General features: G+C 39.1%; 1 protein-coding gene across 1 annotated transcript in view; it reads left to right on the forward strand.

The window, feature by feature from the left end:
• Positions 1–20,434, forward strand: part of MPPED1 (metallophosphoesterase domain containing 1) — a 58,770-nt gene extending 38,336 nt beyond the window's left edge. Inside the window, exons 4-6 of the mRNA XM_065423307.1 lie at positions 9,607–9,722; positions 16,703–16,816; positions 20,316–20,434. Coding sequence (XP_065279379.1) covers positions 9,607–9,722; positions 16,703–16,816; positions 20,316–20,434 — 349 coding nt within the window. The remainder of the gene's footprint in view (positions 1–9,606; positions 9,723–16,702; positions 16,817–20,315) is intronic.
• Positions 20,435–20,677: the final 243 nt, after the last annotated feature.

The following is a 20,677-nucleotide window of genomic DNA, read 5'->3' on the forward strand; positions in this document are numbered from 1 at the left end:
ATTAGTCACTATTCAGTCTTTCTTCTTTCCAGTCAGAGATGTCTGAAGTCCTTCACTAAACAAAAGATGAATGGTTTCATGTGTAACTAGAAATGGAAAAAATAATTACTGACAAAGGGCCCTACTCCAATTTTTGGACTGCTTTCCCCCCTTTTTTTTTTTTTTTTTAAATCAGTTATATTGAAAGTTGCAGAAATGACAGCCCTGGATACCGTAGCTTTTTATCCACTGAGCATGTATAGCAAAAACAGAGGTATTGCAAGCTTCTCCACAATGGGAAAAAGATGCTGTTGTGGCTAAGGCACTAGACTGATAATCAGGAAAGCTAATCTGAATTCATTGCTTTGTCACAGATTTCCTTGTGGCATTGGGCAAGTCACTTACCTCCGGGTCCGACGGCAGGCAATCGATGTTCTGGGATCGATCTTGTCTAGACGCGATAAATCGATCCCGGATCGATCCCGGAAGTGCTCGCCGTCGACGCCGGTACTCCAGCTCGGCGAGAGGAGTACGCGGCATCGACGGGGGAGCCTGCCTGCCACGTCTGGACCCGCGGTAAGTTCGAACTAAGGTACTTCGAATTCAGCTACGTTATTAACGTAGCTGAATTTGCGTACCTTAGTCCGAAGTGGGGGGGTAGTGTGGACCAGGCCTTTGTTTCAGATCCTCCTCCTTAAAATGGGTATGATAATGTTTGCTTACTTCATAGGGGTGTATGAGGATATATTGCAAACACAGAAATATAAGCGTTGCCATACCAGATGAGATCAATTGTCCATCTAGTCCAGTATCCTGAATCCAACAGTGGCCAGAGCCAGCTGCTTCAGAGGAAGGTACAGGAAACCCTGCAGGAGGTAGTTATGGAATAACCTACCCCCAGAAAACTCCCTTTCTAATGTACACCAGTTAGAGATTGGTTTATGCCCTGAAGCATGAAGGTTTAATCTCTTCCAATGATCTTGCTATTTTAATCCTTTCTATTGTAATTCTAGATGTTCTTGTACACATATAAATGCCCAATCTCTCTTTGAATATTGCTGACCTCTTGGCCTGTGATATCTTGTGGCAATGAGTTCCACAGGCCAATCATGCATTGTGTAAAAAAGTATTTCCTTATTAGTTTTAAATGTGCTGCCTTTCAGTTTCATTTAATGTTCTGTTCTTGAATTTATAGTGAATTTTGATAGTGAATATAAGTGATTGACTGATCTACTTTCTCAATACAGTAAACTGTTTTGTATATCCCTATCATGTCCCCTTTTATAGATCTCCTTTTAAATGTAAACAGTCCCAGTCTTTTCAACTGGTCTCATGTGCACATTTTTCTATGTTTCCAATCATTCTCATCTCCCATTTCTAAACCTCATTTATTTCTATTTGCTAAACCCTGTTCAGGAAGGAAAGGAAGGAGTGAGAGCAGCAGAATAATAATAATAATAAAGAATTTTTTTAAAAGCAGACTTTAACAAACTCAGAGAACTGGTACCTAAGGTCTCATAGGAAGAAAATCTAAGGGGAAGAAAGAGTTCAGGAGAGCTGGCAGTTTTGGAAGGAGACAATATTACAGGCATAACTGCAAACTATTCCAGTGCAAAGGAAAGATAGGAAGAATAGTAAGAGGCAAATATGGCTCCATTAGGAGATCTTTAATGACCTGGAAATGAAAAGGGAATCCTAGAAAAAGTGAAACATGGAGTAATTGCAAATGAGGAGTACAAAAATAATAGCACAAGCATGTAGGGACAAAATCAGGAAGTCTAAGGCACAAAATGAGTTACACCTAATAAGGGACATAAAAGGCAATAAGAAGAGGTTCTTTAAATATCTTTGGAGCAAGAGAAAGATGAAGGAACTTGTTGGTCCTCTACTTAACAGGGAAGGAAGAGCTAATAACTGATGACATCAAGAAGGCTGAGGTGCTTTACACCCATTTTGTTTCAGTCTTCACTAAAAAGGTCAATGATGACCAGATACTCAGCACAATATTAACAAAAAAGGAGAAGGAACGCAAACCAAAATAGGGGAAAGAACAGGTTGAAGAATATTTAGATAAGTTAGATATATTCAAGTAGGCAGGGCTGATGAAATTCATCCTGGGGATATTAAGGAACTAGCTGAAGCAATCTCGGAACTGTTAGCAATTATCTTTTAGAATCTATGGATGATGGGTGTGGTCCCAGAGGACCGGAAAAGGACAAACGTAGTGCCTATCTTTAAAAGGGGGGAAAGGGAGGACTCAGGGAATTATAGACCAGTCAGCTTAACTTCAATACCTGGAAAGATACTAGAATAAGTTATTAAACAATCAGTTTGTAAGCACCTAGAGGATAATAGGGTTATAAGGAATAACTGGCTAGGTGGTAGTACTGCTGAAAAGGATAGTGAATCAAAAATTGAATGAGTCAACATTGTGATGCAATTCCTAAATAGGCTAATATTATTCTGGGGTATGTTAAAAGGAGTGTCATATGTAAGACATGGGAGGTGATTGCTCCGCTTTACTTGGCACTGGTTAGGCCTCAGCTGGAGTACTGTGTCCAGTTCTGGGCACTACAATATAGGAAAGTTATGGACAAAGTGGACGGAGTCCAGAGGAGAGTAACAAAATGATTAAAGATTTAGAAAACCTGACCTAAGAGGAAAGGTTTAAAAACCAAGGCATGTTTAGTATTGAGAAAAGACGACTGAGGAGGGGCCTGGTAACATCTTGAAATACGTTAAGGGCTGTTCTAAAGAGGACTGTGATCAGTAGTCCTCCGTGTTCACTGAAGGTAGGACAAGAAATAATGGGCTTAATCTGCAGCAAAGGAGATTTAGGTTAGATATTAGGAAATACTTTCTAACTACAAGGTTAGTTAAGCTCACTAATAAGCTTCCAAGGGAAGCTGTGGAATCCCCATCACTGGAGGTTTTTAAAAACAGGTTGGACAAACACCTGTTAGGAAGATCTGGGTTTACTTGGTTCTGCCTCAGCGCAGGGGACTGGTCTGGATGATTTCTCAAGTTCCCTTCCAGCCCTACATTTCTGTGAACGTTTGTGAGGTATTCATGAACTAAGATGATGCATGCCATAGAAAAGCCTATAAACAAACACTGCCCTATCAAAGTTTCTTATCTCTAAATGATGAATAGCTACTTTAGTCACCATGCCCATTCAAGATAGTTTTCTACCCTCTGGGTACAAGGTCAAGTGATAGCACAGTAAGAACATTTTGGATTTCCCATTAACAGTCATTGTGGGAACAACCAACCCCAGCAAAAGATGATGTGACAGGATCATGAAGGCACTTTGAGAACCGGGGAAGAGAATTGAAGATGGGAGTTCAGAGAAGAGCAACAAAAATGATTAGTGGACTGGAGGGACTTTTGAGGAAAGATTAAAAAGCTAAACATAGGTTGCCTAAAAGACAACTAATGCAATAATAAGGGACATGAGACTACAAACATCTGAAGGGTATAAACTCCAGGCAATCATGGACAATATTTAAAGTGGTTCATAGAGGTATAACTAGGAATAATAAGATGAAACTGAGGCCAGGTCTACACAATAAACTTACATCCATATAACTACATCACTCAGGGGTGTGGAAAAATCCACACCCCTGAGTGACAGAGTTATACTGACCTAGTGTAGACAGCTCTATGTTGACAGGAAGGCTTCTCGCATCGACACAGCTACCACCTCTCGCAGAAGTGGAATAACTATACCGATGAGAGAAGCTCTCTCATCGGCATAGTAGCATCTTCAATGAAGCACTACAGCAGTGCAGCTGTGCCGCTGTAGTAAGTGTAGACTGCCCTGAGAAAGGTAAAATTGAGACTGAATATCAGTCAGAATTTCCAAACGGTAAAATGTATTGGGCTATGGAATAGCTTCCCGGGGAAGTAATGGAAGCCCCAATTGCTTGCACATTTACAATAAGCCTAGACAAAATACTAAAAAGTGTCCTGTTGGGGAAAATCCTGCCTGGGTTCCTGGGGGATGGACATGATGGCCTGAAGCAGTCTTTTCCAGCTCTATCTTCTCTGATTCAGTCCTTGGCCTGTTGGCTGCAATTTTGCATACGCCCATGTTCCTTGACCTGTACTTTTTGCCAGTATGGCTTGAGGCATGCATGGGCCAATCTTTTAATGTTCAAGATATGCAGTTGTATAATTGTATATAGGAGTGGAGCTGAGTGGATTAACTTTGAGCAATTTGTTTTCCTAATGAGTTTCTGTATGAAGATGGGCTAATACCTACTTGTTCATTTACAACAGAGAAATAGCAATTCTGCGCAGGGGATCAATCTGAGTAACACTTCACTGTGATCCTTTTAAATATATATCATAAGCAAAGAGAAAACTAGAGCAATCTCTTGCTTGAATGGGACACAGAAATGCCTGTCAGTCAAGAAGAGAGATCATCATAGCAGAAATTTTAGCACATGTTGTTGTTGCTTGTACGGTGTACTCAAGACACTACTCATTGATGAATAGTATTCTGCAATGGTAGAAAGGACAAGTGTCACCCATACATCTTTGTAGACACTGGGTCTGATCCTACAACCCTTACTCATGTGAGTAGTCCCATTGATGTCATTGAGACCAGTGATGTAACTAACAGTCGCAGAATTGGGCTCAATTGACTGCACATTCTTGATTAAGCTACTGCAGTAAAATTTGCAGTCCCCAAGTTCTTTCAGTGTACCAGACCGCCAGGAGTTAGGGGGTCATGCGATAAATTGGAATGTTTTTTTAATTGTGTACTAATTCTGGAGATGTGCATGTGTAACTGACCTGCAATGATCATGGTTTTTATGTTCAGCTAGTAAGTGTAGATGAAGGTAGTAATGGTTCCTTCTAGTTAAGCAGTTAAATGAAAGCCACAAAGAAACACATTTCAGTCTCTCACTTCTTCTGATAGGAGAATACATATATATTGCTTGGTTTGCCCACTCCAGTACCCTTTTTGTGTATCCCTTACCCATTAGTACATCTGCTAAGCAATTTGAGATGTATACCAGTATAAGAACACAAACCCTCAATTCTCACATAAATTACAGGTCAGATTTACGTAATGAATCACAGCCCTGTGCAGTAAATTACATGTAAAACTAAGTTATGCCCCATTTAAGTGACAGAAGAATAGAATAGAACGCTCAAACTGCACTGTTCCTCTTTCCAATGGTGGTTGAATAAAAGAACAAACAGTGATAAATAGTTAAGGGAGTAATGTGTTTGACCACTTTTTTAATGCCACTTTTCTCTGTTATTATGGGTAACAGAAATGCACACGTCAAAGAAAACTAAAGTGCCAATGATAGCTAAGAAGGTCATTTATAGGAGGTTAAAATGGTTTAATTAGAGTTTATTTGAAGGTTACTATAGGAGTGCAGAAAGATGTTAAGGGGTTAACCTATAAGCGATTACATTGTAGTCAGTGTTCTGTTAAAGTTTGAATTAATTTTTCCCATGGGTTTTTCACATTCTAATTTTCAACTAAATGAGACATCTGTTTCAGAAAAGGAAAATTTGCTATGGTTGTCATAGCAACCATCATTCTGTAAGAAAATTATTCCAATGGTTTCTTTAGAACAGAAAGACAGAAATTCAGTATAGAAAGCAACATCCGATTGCTAGCACAAATTTTGAGAATCCAGGCATTTTTGTACGTAAGACGAGTTGACCTGTAAAACTTGTTCATGTGTTTTTTACACAAGCTTAATTGTGCAGTAAACATATTCACTTGCAATATACTTTTCTCCCTACAGCTTTATATGTAGTCAGTCATTTTTCTGTCATAATAATAAAAGCACTGAATTTCAATAAGATATAGCTGTTTGCTATAAGAAGGCAAAATCTAAATCAAAGTACACTGTTAATCATGGGTACTTGGCTCCTAACATGAAGTACATTAATGGTATAGGTGTTAATTGCCAAATACATTTTTTGCACCTTTCTTTTCTAGAACCAGCAGATTTTTCTCCCTAAGTACATTAATATAAAATAGATAGTTATGTGAACTATTTTATAAAAGAGTTATACTTTTACTGAGTAAACACTAAGAAAAGCGATCCAAAAAAGCATCAGATCTTAACTCTGTAACTTTGCTTCCACATTCTATGATGGATGGAAATATTAGACAAAGTTGTCTTTACATGATTTCCAGGTCAGACAATTGTTCGTGTGTATATGGGTAGATTTTTTTTTCCTGCACAGAAACTTTGATGGCTGTTTTGTAATAACATTTCACAAGAAGAGACTTGAGGGATAAAATCCCTCTGCACATAAAAATGATTTTACTTTTGTGTGGTTTGGGCATTGAAGTGTATGAATTTATTTAATATAAAGAATACTAACATTATGCACTGAATCCTTTCAGATTTTAGCCAGAAATATTCCAGACATTTCTGTCATTCCTGGGATTGCCATAAAAGACAGCATAATGGCAAATCACACAAGTTCTAACATTTCCTAGTCACAAAAGAACAGCTCCAGCATGCATAACTCACCAAACCCTAACTCAAGCAAATATGCACTGCAGGCACAAAGCGAGAGAGGAAAGGGGGACAATATTCCTTGTCTAAATAAGCTGCAGAACATGCCTATTCAGAAAGAGAAACACACTTAAAAAAAAGTATATAATGGGCCTAATAGAGGCAGGCAAACCACTAGGATTTTACATGTATATATGTGATCCATAAGCCTATGGATTTCAGTGGAATCAACTAGACACTGTCAAGTTCTTTGACAGTTGAGGTTCTTTTTTTTTTTTTTTTTTTTTAATGCTCCAATGTATCTTTAAAATAATTATTTTTTCTATACTGATTTCTTACCTTTTCTCTTTGGCAAATATTGGTGTTTTTCTCTCCATTTGTTTCTCAGGGAGCACAGCAGCTGTGTTACATTTTGCTTCCTGTTTGTGCACCACAATCATTGATGATCTCTGTAGAGCATGGGAATAGAAGGCCTGATCTAGTGCCCACTGAAGTCAGTGGAAAGACTCCCACTAACTCCAAAGGGTATTGGTTAGGGCCTGGATGAGGAGGGGTGGGAGAAAAATGTCTCAGGAACATTTCAGGTCAGTTGGAAACTGAAGTGTTAATTGTCACATTTCCCCCTTTTTTCGTATTCGCTTTTTGCAAGTGAAGTTTTGTTCATAAGAATATTTGTGGAAAACTAATTTTGGGCCTGCGGCTAAACATTATTTGTTGACTAAATAAAATTTATTGAGTGTGAGACCAGAATACCAGCCATCTTAGGATTTCTTTTTTGGCGCTAGTGAAGGAAGGCCATTGGCATTTGTGACTTGGGCTGCAGCCTTGTTTTGTTTTTTGTTTTTTTTCAAAGAAACAGGCCAAAACTCTGTAAGAACTCTATGGTACTTATACAGTCTCTATTACTGTAACAGCTGAGCAGCTCACAATCCTTATTATATTTATCCTCACAACACTTCTGTGAGGTAGGGAACTTATCTTTATTATCTTCACCAAGTTCACACAGGAAATCTGTTTCAGAGCAGGGATTTAAACCTGGGCTTCTAGTTAGTATCTGAACCACTGGAGCATCCTTCTTCTCTCTGGATAAATGAGACTGCCTTCATTTATAGAGGCAGTTGACTCCAGTCTTCTCACAGTTGGAGGAACTATGCAGGCTGGCGGCAAGGCAAGGGAGAGAGTGACTTAATATAAGACAGCCAAATCGATATTTACCTGTAAGTAAGGCTGCAGAGATCACTGCTAGCTTATTGCAGAATAAGCCAGTGAATAGATGCAGAGTTCCCATCCCAGCAGTGGGAAGGTGAGGAACCATGTACCTTAGAGCCACATGCTACTCTTCCTGGTGGGAGAGCACCCCATAAGGAAAAAGTCGCTGAAAGGTAAAAGCTCATCAAAAAACTCTGATCTGAAACTCACTGTTCTATCCCTGATTCTCCCTTTGGTAGGTAGAGCTGCCCAGCCAACCCCTACCCTTGTCAGCATGTCTCCTAATGGAGCCTTGCTGCCATTAGTTTTCTTTCCTGCACTCACCCTCTTTGTCTCCCACCAAAGGGATTGGAATGATCCAAGAGAGAGATATTGGTGGTCACAGCTGCAACAGTAGTAACTTCCAGTTAGGTTTTCACACAGAAGGCTAACAGTTAGCCAGGAGAACGGGCCATGCAGAACCATGATATGGACTCTTAGCTTGACACCGCCCTCAACCAGTACTGCAGAGCCCCAACACTTTGGCTCTAGAGAAATTGGGCCTCTAACCTATGGGAAGGAGGGGGAACTTCCCGCAGAAGCTCTGCTTGTTAGAGGGCTCTTCTACTACAGTTTGCTTCCCCTTCTAGGATAGCCTGTGTTCCTTTATTTCTCTTAGTATGCAGTGTTTTTCAGTTATTTTCAGCATACACATGTCTAACAGCATTCCGAAAGGAGATGTGAAAAATAGATGATCACGAAGATTGCAGACAACGTGTTAATTTCTGAAGTGGTAGTCAAGCATCAGTATCAGAAGAGGAAGAATAATAGCTTCATGAGCATTCTCTTTTGTCTTTGCCATACATGATGCAAAGAGTAGTTCAGAGAATTTGTTTAAAAGAAATCTCGCTTTTTCATTTGGATGCCATGAGGGAGTGGAAAGCTTTCTTCAACAAAGTAAGATCTGAAGGAGAACTCTGGTTGATGTGTACATATTTATAAACACTAAGGCTGCAATTATCGTAAACCTTATTAAATCACAGCAGCCCATTTGTTGTTCTCCATATATGGATATGCCCAGAACACCAGTCAGTCTGTCCAAAAAAAAAAAAAAAAAAGCAACCCAAAACTAGCCCCACATTTCATGACTTGTAGCATCATCAGCAAGTCATAATTTGCCACAGTGATATTACTATGAAATATAGCTTTTTAATCAATGGGATTGCATAAAAAAATGAATTATATTCTGACTGCCTTTATTATAATCCCACCACTTAATAATGAGCTGTTCCATAAATAATGTGTTGAAAAAAACAACAAACCTAAAATAAATTCTCATCAGATACTACATCTTGAATATGTAAAATTTTATTTTATAAACAATTAATGTGGTGGATGACAGAGGAAAATTGTACAGTATATATGAATTTAATAAACGTTTGTTCTGGTGTGATGCTTCCAATGTTAACCAAACATAATATGGATTATGGCCCCAAGCCCGTAATTGGATCTGTATGTGTGCAGGGTTCTTCCCATGCCCATTCAATTGTAAGATCAGGGCCAAAGTGGGAAGAAGGCCATACCTTAATATAATACGCACACACACTTCAGAGTGGTGGTCCAATAGATATAATGGAACTCCAGGTATAGCACTATGTAGGGTACTTCAACTCCTACAGTTGTTGCCTCTCAAACCGATTAGAAGAATGCAATAAATATTTTACAATAGACTGTATATTTAAGCTGATAAGCTTGTTGATTTCCTGCACATTAAATAATGACTGTTGTATGCAGATATGGTGTCATTGTACGTAGGGGGAAGGAAACTAATGCTATTTGTGTCCCCAAATTCCTTAACAGGAGAATCAGTCTCCATTTTTTAATTAGATGACCAATGCATATGAGTAGCATTGAAGACATTCTCCTCCTCTTTTGGCAGGCAACCTTGGTTTTATGGCTGGGGCTTTAATCTTCCACGAGGCCAAGCACTATTAGAGAAATGGAACCTTATTCCAGATGGAATAGATATTCTTATAACACATGGACCACCTCTTGGTAAGAAAACATTAACACTTTTAGTTACATATTTCAAATAATGATATAGTAACTGTGTGCTGTTTTCAGACACGGGGTGAAATCCTGGCCCCAGAGAAGTCAAAAGCAAAGCTCCTCTGGATTGAATTGGGGCCAGGATTTCATCCCAAGGTTTCTAATCACTATTACCTAAATTCAGCGGGGGATGTGAAATATTTTGCCTTAATGTACATTATAAAGAAACAATGGCCCTGATTCACTGATGCATCTGGCATTCCAGTTTCATGCCAATCTGACTCCACTGAAATCAAGAGAGCTACACCAGTGTCAAAACTGGGGTGACACAATGATGAATCAGGCCTAAAAAAAATTTAGAGGTCTGATCCTGCGTTCCTTGCCCACTCAAAGCTTCCATTGAAATAACTGAGGAGAGTTGATTGGACAAGGAATGGAGGATCAGGCCCTAAGTTCTTACATATAGCTTCCCCACCACCTTTTTATGGTAGCATTCCTCTCCATCCAATATCCAGTATTTATTTCTCCCTTCTTTCCTCATGGGTTGCCACCTCTGCTTCCTTCTCATGAACCCAAATGGCCACACTTATGGTGCCCATTCTTTAGAGAGGACCTGCTGACATGTGTAGGCCAACAAGAACCATTTTACATTTTCATTTTACAAATATTATTGTGAGATAAAAATATATCTTTATACAAGTAGAGGGCTTATTATGTTTCCTGATAATAGTTATCTGACCTTGATTATGGAAATAAAGTATTAACATAAATCTTTTTGGCCCTGATTCAGAAAAGCATTTAAACACATGCTTAATTGTAAACACATGCTCAAAACTCAGATTTAATCATGATAAAGTGAAATTCATGCTTAAGTGCTCTGCTGAATTTGACTTTTAAACTTAAGACTCCTTTCAGTCCACAATTTCACTAAGTGCTAAAATCCTCCCTCCCACCACTTTCCCCCCTTCTCTTTCAAAATTTTCATTTAGAGTATGTAAAGTGTTGTTTTGTTTTTCACTAGAACAAAATGATTTTGCTTTAAGTGTTTCACTGAAGCTTTGGAGATAAGGGTTTCTTCTTTGTAAACCTTTGTTCTCCCAATAAGACTGTGTGTTTAATCCATTGCATAACTCACTTCCAGTCATCAGATTTATTCCGTATATGGACTTGGAACTTAAAAACTGGTAACAGCCATTTATCCCTCAGTGCTTGCAGGTCTGGAGCTGTTAGCCCTAAACATTTAGCATAGCAGATAATCCCAAATCCCAAATGGTAGTCTAATGGTTAGTATTGGATTTTTGGTGGACCCATTTATAAGTCCAAATAAAACAACTTAAAACATTTGAAATACTTTGACTTTTATTCTTAAACCCCCAAACTTCCATCTGATTAGTCATGAAAAAACCCTATCCTTTGTCAATTCCAAAGAATGTCCACATATCCAGTGTTTGTAATTCACTTATCAACTAGTCTGAGAATTTATCCTATTTTTTTTTTTATCTTCAACCATCCTCCATGGCTTTTCTGAGAAATGTTGCATATTTCTTTGCTTTATTTTCCTGGTGTCTTGTCTATATTAATGTATCTATGGACAGCTCATGTTCCACGCTGAATGGTCTGCAACCGTTTAATGAGTTGGATCAAAATATTGCTCCACCTAACATGTTATTTACTTTTCTGCAGCAGCCACTCTGTGGCACTCCAAAGGAAAGTGACAACCTCCTCACCGTATTGCACCCAGCTATGTATTAGGCTGTGCATGGATGGGTTGGAAACAGAATTCCTTTCTGACCTTCACAGGCAATTATTTTAACCTGGAAGTTGATTACTATTATCCTAGTCTTAGACTGCATAACTACAAATGTTATTAATGAACATAAAAGTATCCAATGCTCTTGCAAATTCAGCCACACAATTTAGATAACTTCCTATGACAGTATGACTATAATGCTGCAAAAAGGAGCATTTCCTTTTATGAATTTTAAATGTATTTCCCTTTAACTTACAGATTTTGTTAGGTCGCTGTCAGGTTTGCATGGGGTATCGACAAGTGACCCAGCAAGAGCTGCTACTGCCATGCCTGCAGTGATTCTCACTCTTACATTAGGTTTAGAGGTTTCAGAGTGGTAGCGTGTTAGTCTGAATCAGCAAAAAGAACAAGGAGTACTTGTGGCACCTTAGAGACTAACAAATTTATTTGGGCATAAGCTTTCGTGGGCTAAAACCCACTTCATCGGATGCATGCAATAGAAAATACAGTAGGAAGATATATATACACAGAGAACATGAAAAAATGGGTGTTGCCTTACCAACTCCAACGAGACTAATCAATTAAGGCGGGCTATTATCAGCAGGAGAAAAAAAAACTTTTGTAGTGATAATCAGGATGGCCCATTTAAAACAGTAGGGGAAAAATTAGCCTGGGGAAATAATTTTTACTTTGTGTAATGACTCATCCACTCCCAGTCTTTATTCAAGACTAATTTAATGGTGTCCAGTTTGCATATTAAGTCCAGTTCTGCAGTTTCTCGTTGGAGTCTGTTTTTGAAGTTTTTTGGTTGAAGAATTGTGACTTTTAGGTCTGTAATTGAGTGACCAGGGAGGTTGAAGTGTTCTCCGACTGGTCTTTGAATGTTATAATTCTTGATGTCTGATTTGTGTCCATTTGTTCTTTTGCGTAGAGACTGTCTGGTTTGGCCAACGTACATGGCAGAGGGGCATTGCTGGCACATGATGGCATATATCACATTGGCAGGTGAACGAGCCTCTGATGGTGTGGCTAATGTGATTATCACGACAAAAGTTTTTTCTCCTGCTGATAATAGGCCACCTTAATTGATTAGTCTCATTACAGTTGGTATAGCAACACCCATTTTTTCATGTTCTCTGTGTATATATATCTTCCTACTGTATTTTCCACTGCATGCATCCGATGAAGTGGGTTTTAGCCCATGAAAGCTTATGCCCAAATAAATTTGTTAGTCTCTAAGGTGCCACAAGTACTCCTCGTTCTTTTTATTAGGTTTAGAGACTCCCGTAATAGGTGGTTCCTGTCTGTTTAATGACTCAGAGGACAACTACCCTCTTCTGTATGTGGTCCAAGAGAGGGTGCTGCAATGTGGCCTCTCATGTTGAGTCCTGTTACTGATTATATCCCTCTTTTGAGCTGGTGCCTCATGAAATCATGTCCTCCTTTCTTCTCCCCTTTTCTTTTTCCCTTAAGTGTATGTCTTAATTCTGCCCACCATCCACTTTTCTCTTCTCCCTATTCATCCCCTTCCTGTAGCAGAACAAATACCCTCCTGATCAACTGATGTTACAGAACTACAGAGATAAATTGGTGAGATTTTAAAAGTGCCAAAGGGATTCAGGAGCACAAGTCTCATTGACTTTGAACAGAATTGTGCTTCTGTGCCACTTAGGCACTTCTGAAAATCCTACTCAGAGTCACTATTCTTCATTATTTGTATTGTGGTAGTGCCTAGATGCCACAATCAGGATACGTGCTCCCCTTGTGCCAGGCACTGTACACACATATTGGGAAGACAGTTCCCCAAGAGTTTACAATTATCTGCAGTCATTGTACTCAGCCACCTGTTAATGAGGATATACCATATATTACTGGGTCATAATATATAGCAGTGTGAGAGACACTTACCTTTGATTAGGTCATATTGGAAATACAATAAAAATACTACAGCAAAAATAAGTTTCTTTTGAATATGTATTAATTTCATTTTTTTAAAAGTCAGTTTCCTACCATGTAAAGAATTAAGTTAAGGATTCTTTGGCTTCTCATCAAGCATTCTTTCCTTTTCTTCCTTTCTTTCTTTCTTTTTTTTTTAAATCGATTTCATTTCACCTTTAAGTCTTTATCTGTAGCTGTCTGCGTGATTGTCTGTGACAAAGATTTATACTTTCCTGACAGTTGCAGAAACCTGTTTCAAATAACCAAACATAAAAAAATCCCTAAGATGAACTCTAATTGTTAGCTAGGTGTAATCAATTATTCTTAGTTTGTGTAGTCAGGTGTATATAATAAGCAGCAAACATATGGGAAGGATTCAGAAGGGTGATAATGCATGTAAACAAAAACATGTTCAACATAAATAATGCTTAATTTAATGGAGAAGTTAATTTCATGAATTTTTGTTTGTAAAGTTTTTGAAGTGGAAATACCTTTGCCTTCATGTTCACCACAGACGTTTTGACAATTAACTGTTTCAAACCATTGAAATAACAAAAACCTGGGTTATAATCTGCTTGGTATGAAAAAGAGATTGAACTGGATTCTGAAAGATACAATTTCTCAACTCATTTTGACATGTTAAGGAACTGCTATTATTTCCTGGAATAAATTTTAAACTGACAGAGGACAAAAGTGACTAGCAGAGTCAAATATCAGAGTTTAATGAGGATCATCAGTGTCTGTAATTAAGTTGCATGTAACTGGATTTTCTGTGAAGATATATACACCAAAAGACCTGGGATAACATTTTCAAAAATACCCTTTCTTAAACAGGACTTGGGCACTTAGAAGCCTAGATTCCATTGACTTTCAAGGAGAGATTTCTGAGTGCCTTAGTCACTCTTAAAAATGGGACTTTTGAACCTGTCATTTACTCATTTTAGAAAATTTTACCCTTAGTCACAAAACCCTAAAATATACCAAGACCAACTTTTAAAAATAGGCACCGAAATGCAAACATGTGGGTGTCCGAATCTGCCATTAGGCTGGTATATATCCATTTTGCATGCAGTGCGCTCTTCCAACTGAGTGCTCCATTTCTGGTCTCATTGAGATAAATGGCTTAACTCCTTGTTAGCCATGTTGGAGCAGGCCCCCTGTACCATAATTTGAAAACTGCATCCAGTACATGTATGTCTCTGGCTCATCCTTATTCTCTCAGCCCTGTATATATGCAATATATCACAACACCCTTGAAATGTACCTATGGAAATGTGCAATAGGCACATAATGCAAACGGAAGGATAAATAAATCTAAAGAATAGTACAAAATTGTGTATGTTTTAGGTACTCCAAATTGGAGGCAACATCTTATGATAGTGGCAGAGATGTGGCAGCACAAAACAATTAGATCATTCCAAACCAACAGAAATTAACTAAATTATTCCAATTTGCACTGCAGAATAGCATTTCCCTGCACAACTCTGGATTCTTTGCTCTTCCATCTTTCACACAGGTATACAGGAGATGATGTTTTCACACTTCAAGTGTCACATCCTGGCAGGGCCGACGAGAGGGGGGAGAAGCCGCTACAAATTACCGGGGCCCGGCGGTCCGGAAGGGGACCTGGGGCCCGGCTCTCCACCCCCCACCCCTTGTCGGCCCTGTTTAGCCAGTCCGCCCTTGCTGGGGGACCCGAAAAAAAATTTTCACCGGGGTCCGAACCCACTCTCGGCGGCCCTGCATCCTGGTTAAGTTACACTATCGCTTTGAAGAAAGTACCATGATTTAGTGAACAATTAGCATCCCTTCTGAAATGACGTTCGTTTAGAAATACAATTTGATGTCCAGACTGGGCATTTAGGTTTCATTGTAAAATAACTTTAACAAAAACCCTGCATCCCATACAGGTAAATACAACAGTCACACATGCATGCCTCTGCAAAGGGGCCAGCAGAGACTTTGGGAGGAGGTACAATGCTCCTGGCAGTTGCATGAGATTTCCCAAAAGCAACAAGGTGAGGGCTGGATTCTGGCCCCACTATCCTTTTGTGTTTGCCAGTTGAGCTCAGCTGCTGAATGCTGGAGTTTCTGCCCGGGCATGTGCTCCCACAGGCTCTTCAGGAATTCAGACCAACTCAGCCACAATGCCTCCAGGGATTCCTGCTGCAGTGTGGTCTCTGTTCATTCCCCCACCAAACATGGGCCCATGTTCAAAGCTGCCATATAGTCTTGGATATTTAAAAATATGATAATTGTAATCAAATTTCCAGCCTCCAGCCCAACCAAGACCATCATCTGGAGCCAGATCCTTGTCCCATCAGGTCAATGGAAAGTCCCAATGACTTAACTGGGAGTTAGATCAGTCTCCTGGTGGTACAGATGTGGATACAGTTTTTAGTATCGTTTTAACACTTTGGTGCCATTAATAAAAGAGTATTTTTAGTGCTCTCTGTTCAGATTTGCTGTTATTTCTGCTTTCTGAAGTAGCTGATAGGGCTGGTAAAGAAAACTGTAATTTTTTTTTAATGGAAAAATTGGGTTTTCAACTAAATGTAACTTTAACAAAGTGCCTGCTTTCCTTGAAAATTTTTGATTTTTTCATACAGGCAAAAACAAAAATAAAAAATGGAAACCAAAACCATTTTTGTTTTTTTAATTAAAAAGTCAACATTTTCTAGGGGGAAAGAAAAATATTTTTACAAGCAGATGTAGTAGGCAATCATTTTAATGTATGAAAATGGACATATCTAACCCTCAATGCCAGTATGTTTTGGTTTAATAATTAGCAACACCAAAGACGTTACATAAGTTAAGATCAAAATATTCAGTGCTTAAAATTAGACCCTGATTCTAGAGTTAAAAGCCTAAATGTGGGTTTAGAGGCCTAGCTTTAGGCACTAGTTTTGAACATTTTGCTCTAAGCTTCTTAAAATGTAGCAGGAATGGATAAAACTTAGAGTGTTTGCCTTAAATAGAGCAAATATGGTTTAATTGGTTTTAATTTAAAATCTCTTGCAAGGATCTTTCCTTTAAAAAGGAAATATTGGCAAGAATAACTCTAATCCCATCCCTTTGGATCGACTGTTTTTTCATTCCTCAAATATTTTTCATTCCCCCTCCACTGAGCAATGAAGATGCTCATTTTAATAGATTATTCTGTGGCCACTTATGAGAAACTAAGAGACGTTAAAATCCTGGAATGATTTTGCATCTTCCAGGTATAAAGTTTCACAGATAACGTGACTCCTTTCTCTCTCCTTTTAAATCTATGTTTATTAATCTTTCTTCTTCAAAGGTTTTCTAGACTGGGTTCCTAAGAAAATGCAGAGGGTAGGATGTGTTGAGCTGCTGAACACAGTCCAGAGACGAATACAGCCACGACTTCATGTTTTTGGACATATCCATGAAGGTCAGCAAACTTGTCTCTCTCTGATTTTTAAAACCAACTGCACCCAAGTCACTGCACAGTATGGCCAACATTTTCAAACTTGAGTTGCTAAAGATAGGCACCTAAATTAACGGACACTTCTGAAAGTCAGGCCACTTGTTTAGGTGAATAAGATGCATATGAGTGTCTAACATTCAAGTATGAATATTTGGGCCTTGGCATCTCTGTTTCAGTTTCCATATCTGTGAAACGGGGATTATACCTACTGTTCCATATGAACTACTGATCCAGTTGGTTCAAAACAAGGGTAGAGGTCTACTAGGTGACTACAAGTTAGGATTGCGGGATTCTATTTGTGGCTCCTTACTGAATCACTGTGTGACTTTGGGGAAATCATGTAATCTCTCGGCATCTCACTTTCTCTCTGTAAAATCCTTAGGGATTTCTAAGGTTTAATTACTGAGATCCTGGGTTAGAAGGGTCTAAATAAATACAAAGCTAAAATGAGGCTCCATAAAACTCTAGAGGTTCCTCCCACTCTTCATCCTAATACATGGTACATGCACAAATTATCTCCTCATCAGCGAGTTCAGGATTCTCCAGCAACCTGAGACACTATCGTTTCTTCAGAGTGTTTGTGTGAGTGTGTGTGTCAGAGCACTAGGGAGTCATCACTGGCTCTGTGGGGGTAAGATTTTTTTTTAACAAGTTAAATGTTCAGTGCACAGACCCACCAAGGGTGTTCTCTCAACCATTTGGCATTCAATTGGGAAAATGAACTCCCTTCTTATAAATCATTAACTGGGATCAGTCTTGCTCCCATTGAAGTCAATGGTAGTGGGATCATATTAACAATCAAAGAAAAGAGGAAAGAATACATCTTATGGTGTTTATTCATATCTTGCAAGGTGTACAGCCTGGAGTACAATCACTGCCTATTCCTTGCGATGATAAGGCTGTCACTAGGTGATTTCTAAAGTGCTGTCAAATGTACAAAGTAAACAAATTGAATGCACAGAGAGAATGACTCTTCTCTAGATCACTTTCAGGTACAGCAGTCTTAGAGGTTACTTATAAGACAGTGTGTGAACCATTTTCAGACAAAACCCATTTTAAAATTGACATTATCCCTTTAGTTTATTATAGGCCAAGTAAGTTTAAACTTGGTGTAAGTGACCTGTTGTAACCTCCTGTGAGGTAAATAGAGTTGCATCTGCTTACCCCATGTCTGAATTTGGCTCACCAAAGAAAAAACTATTGACTCTCAAAGAATGGTAACTTATTTCAGTTACCATTTCAGTCGCAGTACGTAGCAGAGTTAAGAGACAGGGAGTTCTTGTAAACTATCATAATTCAGAGAAAACAAATGGGAAACTGCCAAGCCTGTTTTGCTGTGGGATGGTAAAACTCCTCAGAGAAGAATTCCCAAGTAAGTTCTCACAGACAGCCTCTGCAAATGAATGTGCTCTTTGCAAAGTGAGTGCATGGTATGAACAGATGATATCCTCCCCTGACTAAACACAGCTACATCTACAGCAGTCATCTGCTAAATATCCAGGAGGAATAAAGAACTGACTGTTTCCTCCCCACTTTCTCCTCTGAACTGCTGCTACTGCCAAAAATGCCCCACCTGTCACCATGACAGGCAGCCTACAGTAATGTCATCTAAAATCCTATTTCCCATGCTCCTGCCAGGGCTGAGGTGGGGTCGTGATACAGGAGTCTCCATGATAGGAATGAAAAATGCAATATTATAAAGGGAGGGATAGCTCAGTGGTTTGAGCATTGGCCTGCTAAACCCAGGGTTGTGAGTTCAATCCTTGAGGAGGCCAGCTAGGGCTCTGGGGCAAAAAAAATAGTTGGGAATTGGTTCTGCTTTGAGCAGGGGGTTGGACTAGATGACCTCCTGAGGTCCCTTCCAACCTTGATATTCTATGATTCTATGCACAAAAATTAACATTTTAGTAACTGGGTACCATGGTGATTGGGTGTTTTAAGAACTTGGAGAGGGAGAGAGAACATTCTGAAACTTCCCCTAGCAATGTTAACTGCAATTCACGTTTATGTTCTGTGGTTCATGTTTCACAACCAACGATTGTTCTGTGGCAAACCACAAATGATTGGGAGAAATCTCTGTGACAGGAACCTGACAGAGTTTTCATCCTTGCTGAAGTCCTCTTCTTGTAAGGTTTTCCATGAGCAGACCGCAGTTGGACCCACAGTTTGTAGCATTGAGTTTGTTGACTTTTTAAAGAAAATAAAAGAATCTGCTGTTATTTCATGGAGTTTGTGACCCAAGAGAGTGTACATAGGCTGGACTCAATCCCCACTGAAGTCTATGAGGGTATGTCTACTCTGCAGCAGGGGGCAAGCCTCCCAGCCCAAGTAGACAGCTTGGCTTGAGCTAGCACACTAAAAATAGCAGCGTGGATGGTGTGGCTCCAGTGGACACTCAACCAGTCAAGCGAGCTCAGACTCGGGGTCATGTCACCACTGCCTGAGCTGCCACAGCCACACTGCTGTGTTTGGTGCACTCACTTGAGCCCCACTAGTGCAACTGTTTATTCGGCTCACTCCCAACTGCAGTGTAGACATGACATGGGAGTGTTGCCATTGACTTCAATGGGAGCTCAGTCAAGCACTTAGGTAATTACATATACATGCCTAGAACTTCTCTAGTATGTTTAAGTGTACAACACCACACATTGGATCCAATCAAGTTCCCACTGAAGGGATTTGAAGTGTCACTATTATCTTCAGTGGCAGTAGGATAGAGCCCATTAAAGACAGTTTCTAGTGAGCACATAGTTTTCAGATATGCAAACCTTGACATCAAACTGAGTTTTTTCATGCTAAGCCATGGCATACCTATATCCATGCCAAGTTGCGGATTTCATGCTTCTGCTGGTTGTGCTGAAGCCCAGTTGATTTTTTTTTCTGGATTAGAATTCTTTTATAATGGAAAAAATATGTTCATTTTTCCATAAGTCCAAAAATGTTTCACTCAACATTTCTTTAAAAAAACAAAAAAATATCTTTGAGCAGAAACCAAGCCTAGGAAATATCAGCCCCAAAAGGTGACGGTTTCGACAAGTTCTGAATGTGAGATTTCCAACAAATCAGGGATTTGAATGTGTTAAAGCCTGAAGTACAGCCTAGCTCCCACCCTCTTCTAAAACGGGAGAGAGAATATTTTTTAAAACTGATTTTCAAAGAGAAATATTAAAGTTACTAAACTTTTTTGTGAAGACTTCACATTTCAGTGGCTACAATATCACGCTACGGGTACACGCTGGAGAGTTCTCTTTGGCTTTCTTTTACAATCTAAAAGGATGCACAAATTCTTCTGTTACACAGGTATTATTACTACTCTCATGGAAGCTTCACTAGTATGACAGAGAGCAGAATATGGCCCTGTTAAATCCTTGAGCGTTTGGATGTAGCACTATTCAATGCCACTTCCATTTGTGGCAATATATGAGTGAATAATAGTAGTAACTAGAACTTGTTTTCTTTGTAGGCTATGGGGTAATGGCTGATGGAACTACTACCTATGTGAATGCGTCAGTGTGCACTGTGAACTACCAGCCTCTCAATCCACCTATAGTTATTGACTTACCTACTCCAAGGAACACATGATTGTTATAGGAATTTAATGATGTACTCATCACACAAGCAATTTTCTATTGCTGGCTAAGAAACATGATGATGAACTGTTCAATGAAGAAGCGAAGACCCTTTATTTTTTTTTCTTTTAATTCTTCACAACCAAATTTGAGTGATGAAAATGAATGGGAAGCAAAGACATTTTAGTGCCAATATCTGCCAGAAGCCGATTAAGGACTTTAAAATTTCAGCATTAAAATACTTGTGAATACACAA

The sequence above is a fragment of the Emys orbicularis genome, chromosome 1, assembly GCF_028017835.1.
Source record: "Emys orbicularis isolate rEmyOrb1 chromosome 1, rEmyOrb1.hap1, whole genome shotgun sequence".
Taxonomy (NCBI): domain Eukaryota; kingdom Metazoa; phylum Chordata; order Testudines; family Emydidae; genus Emys; species Emys orbicularis.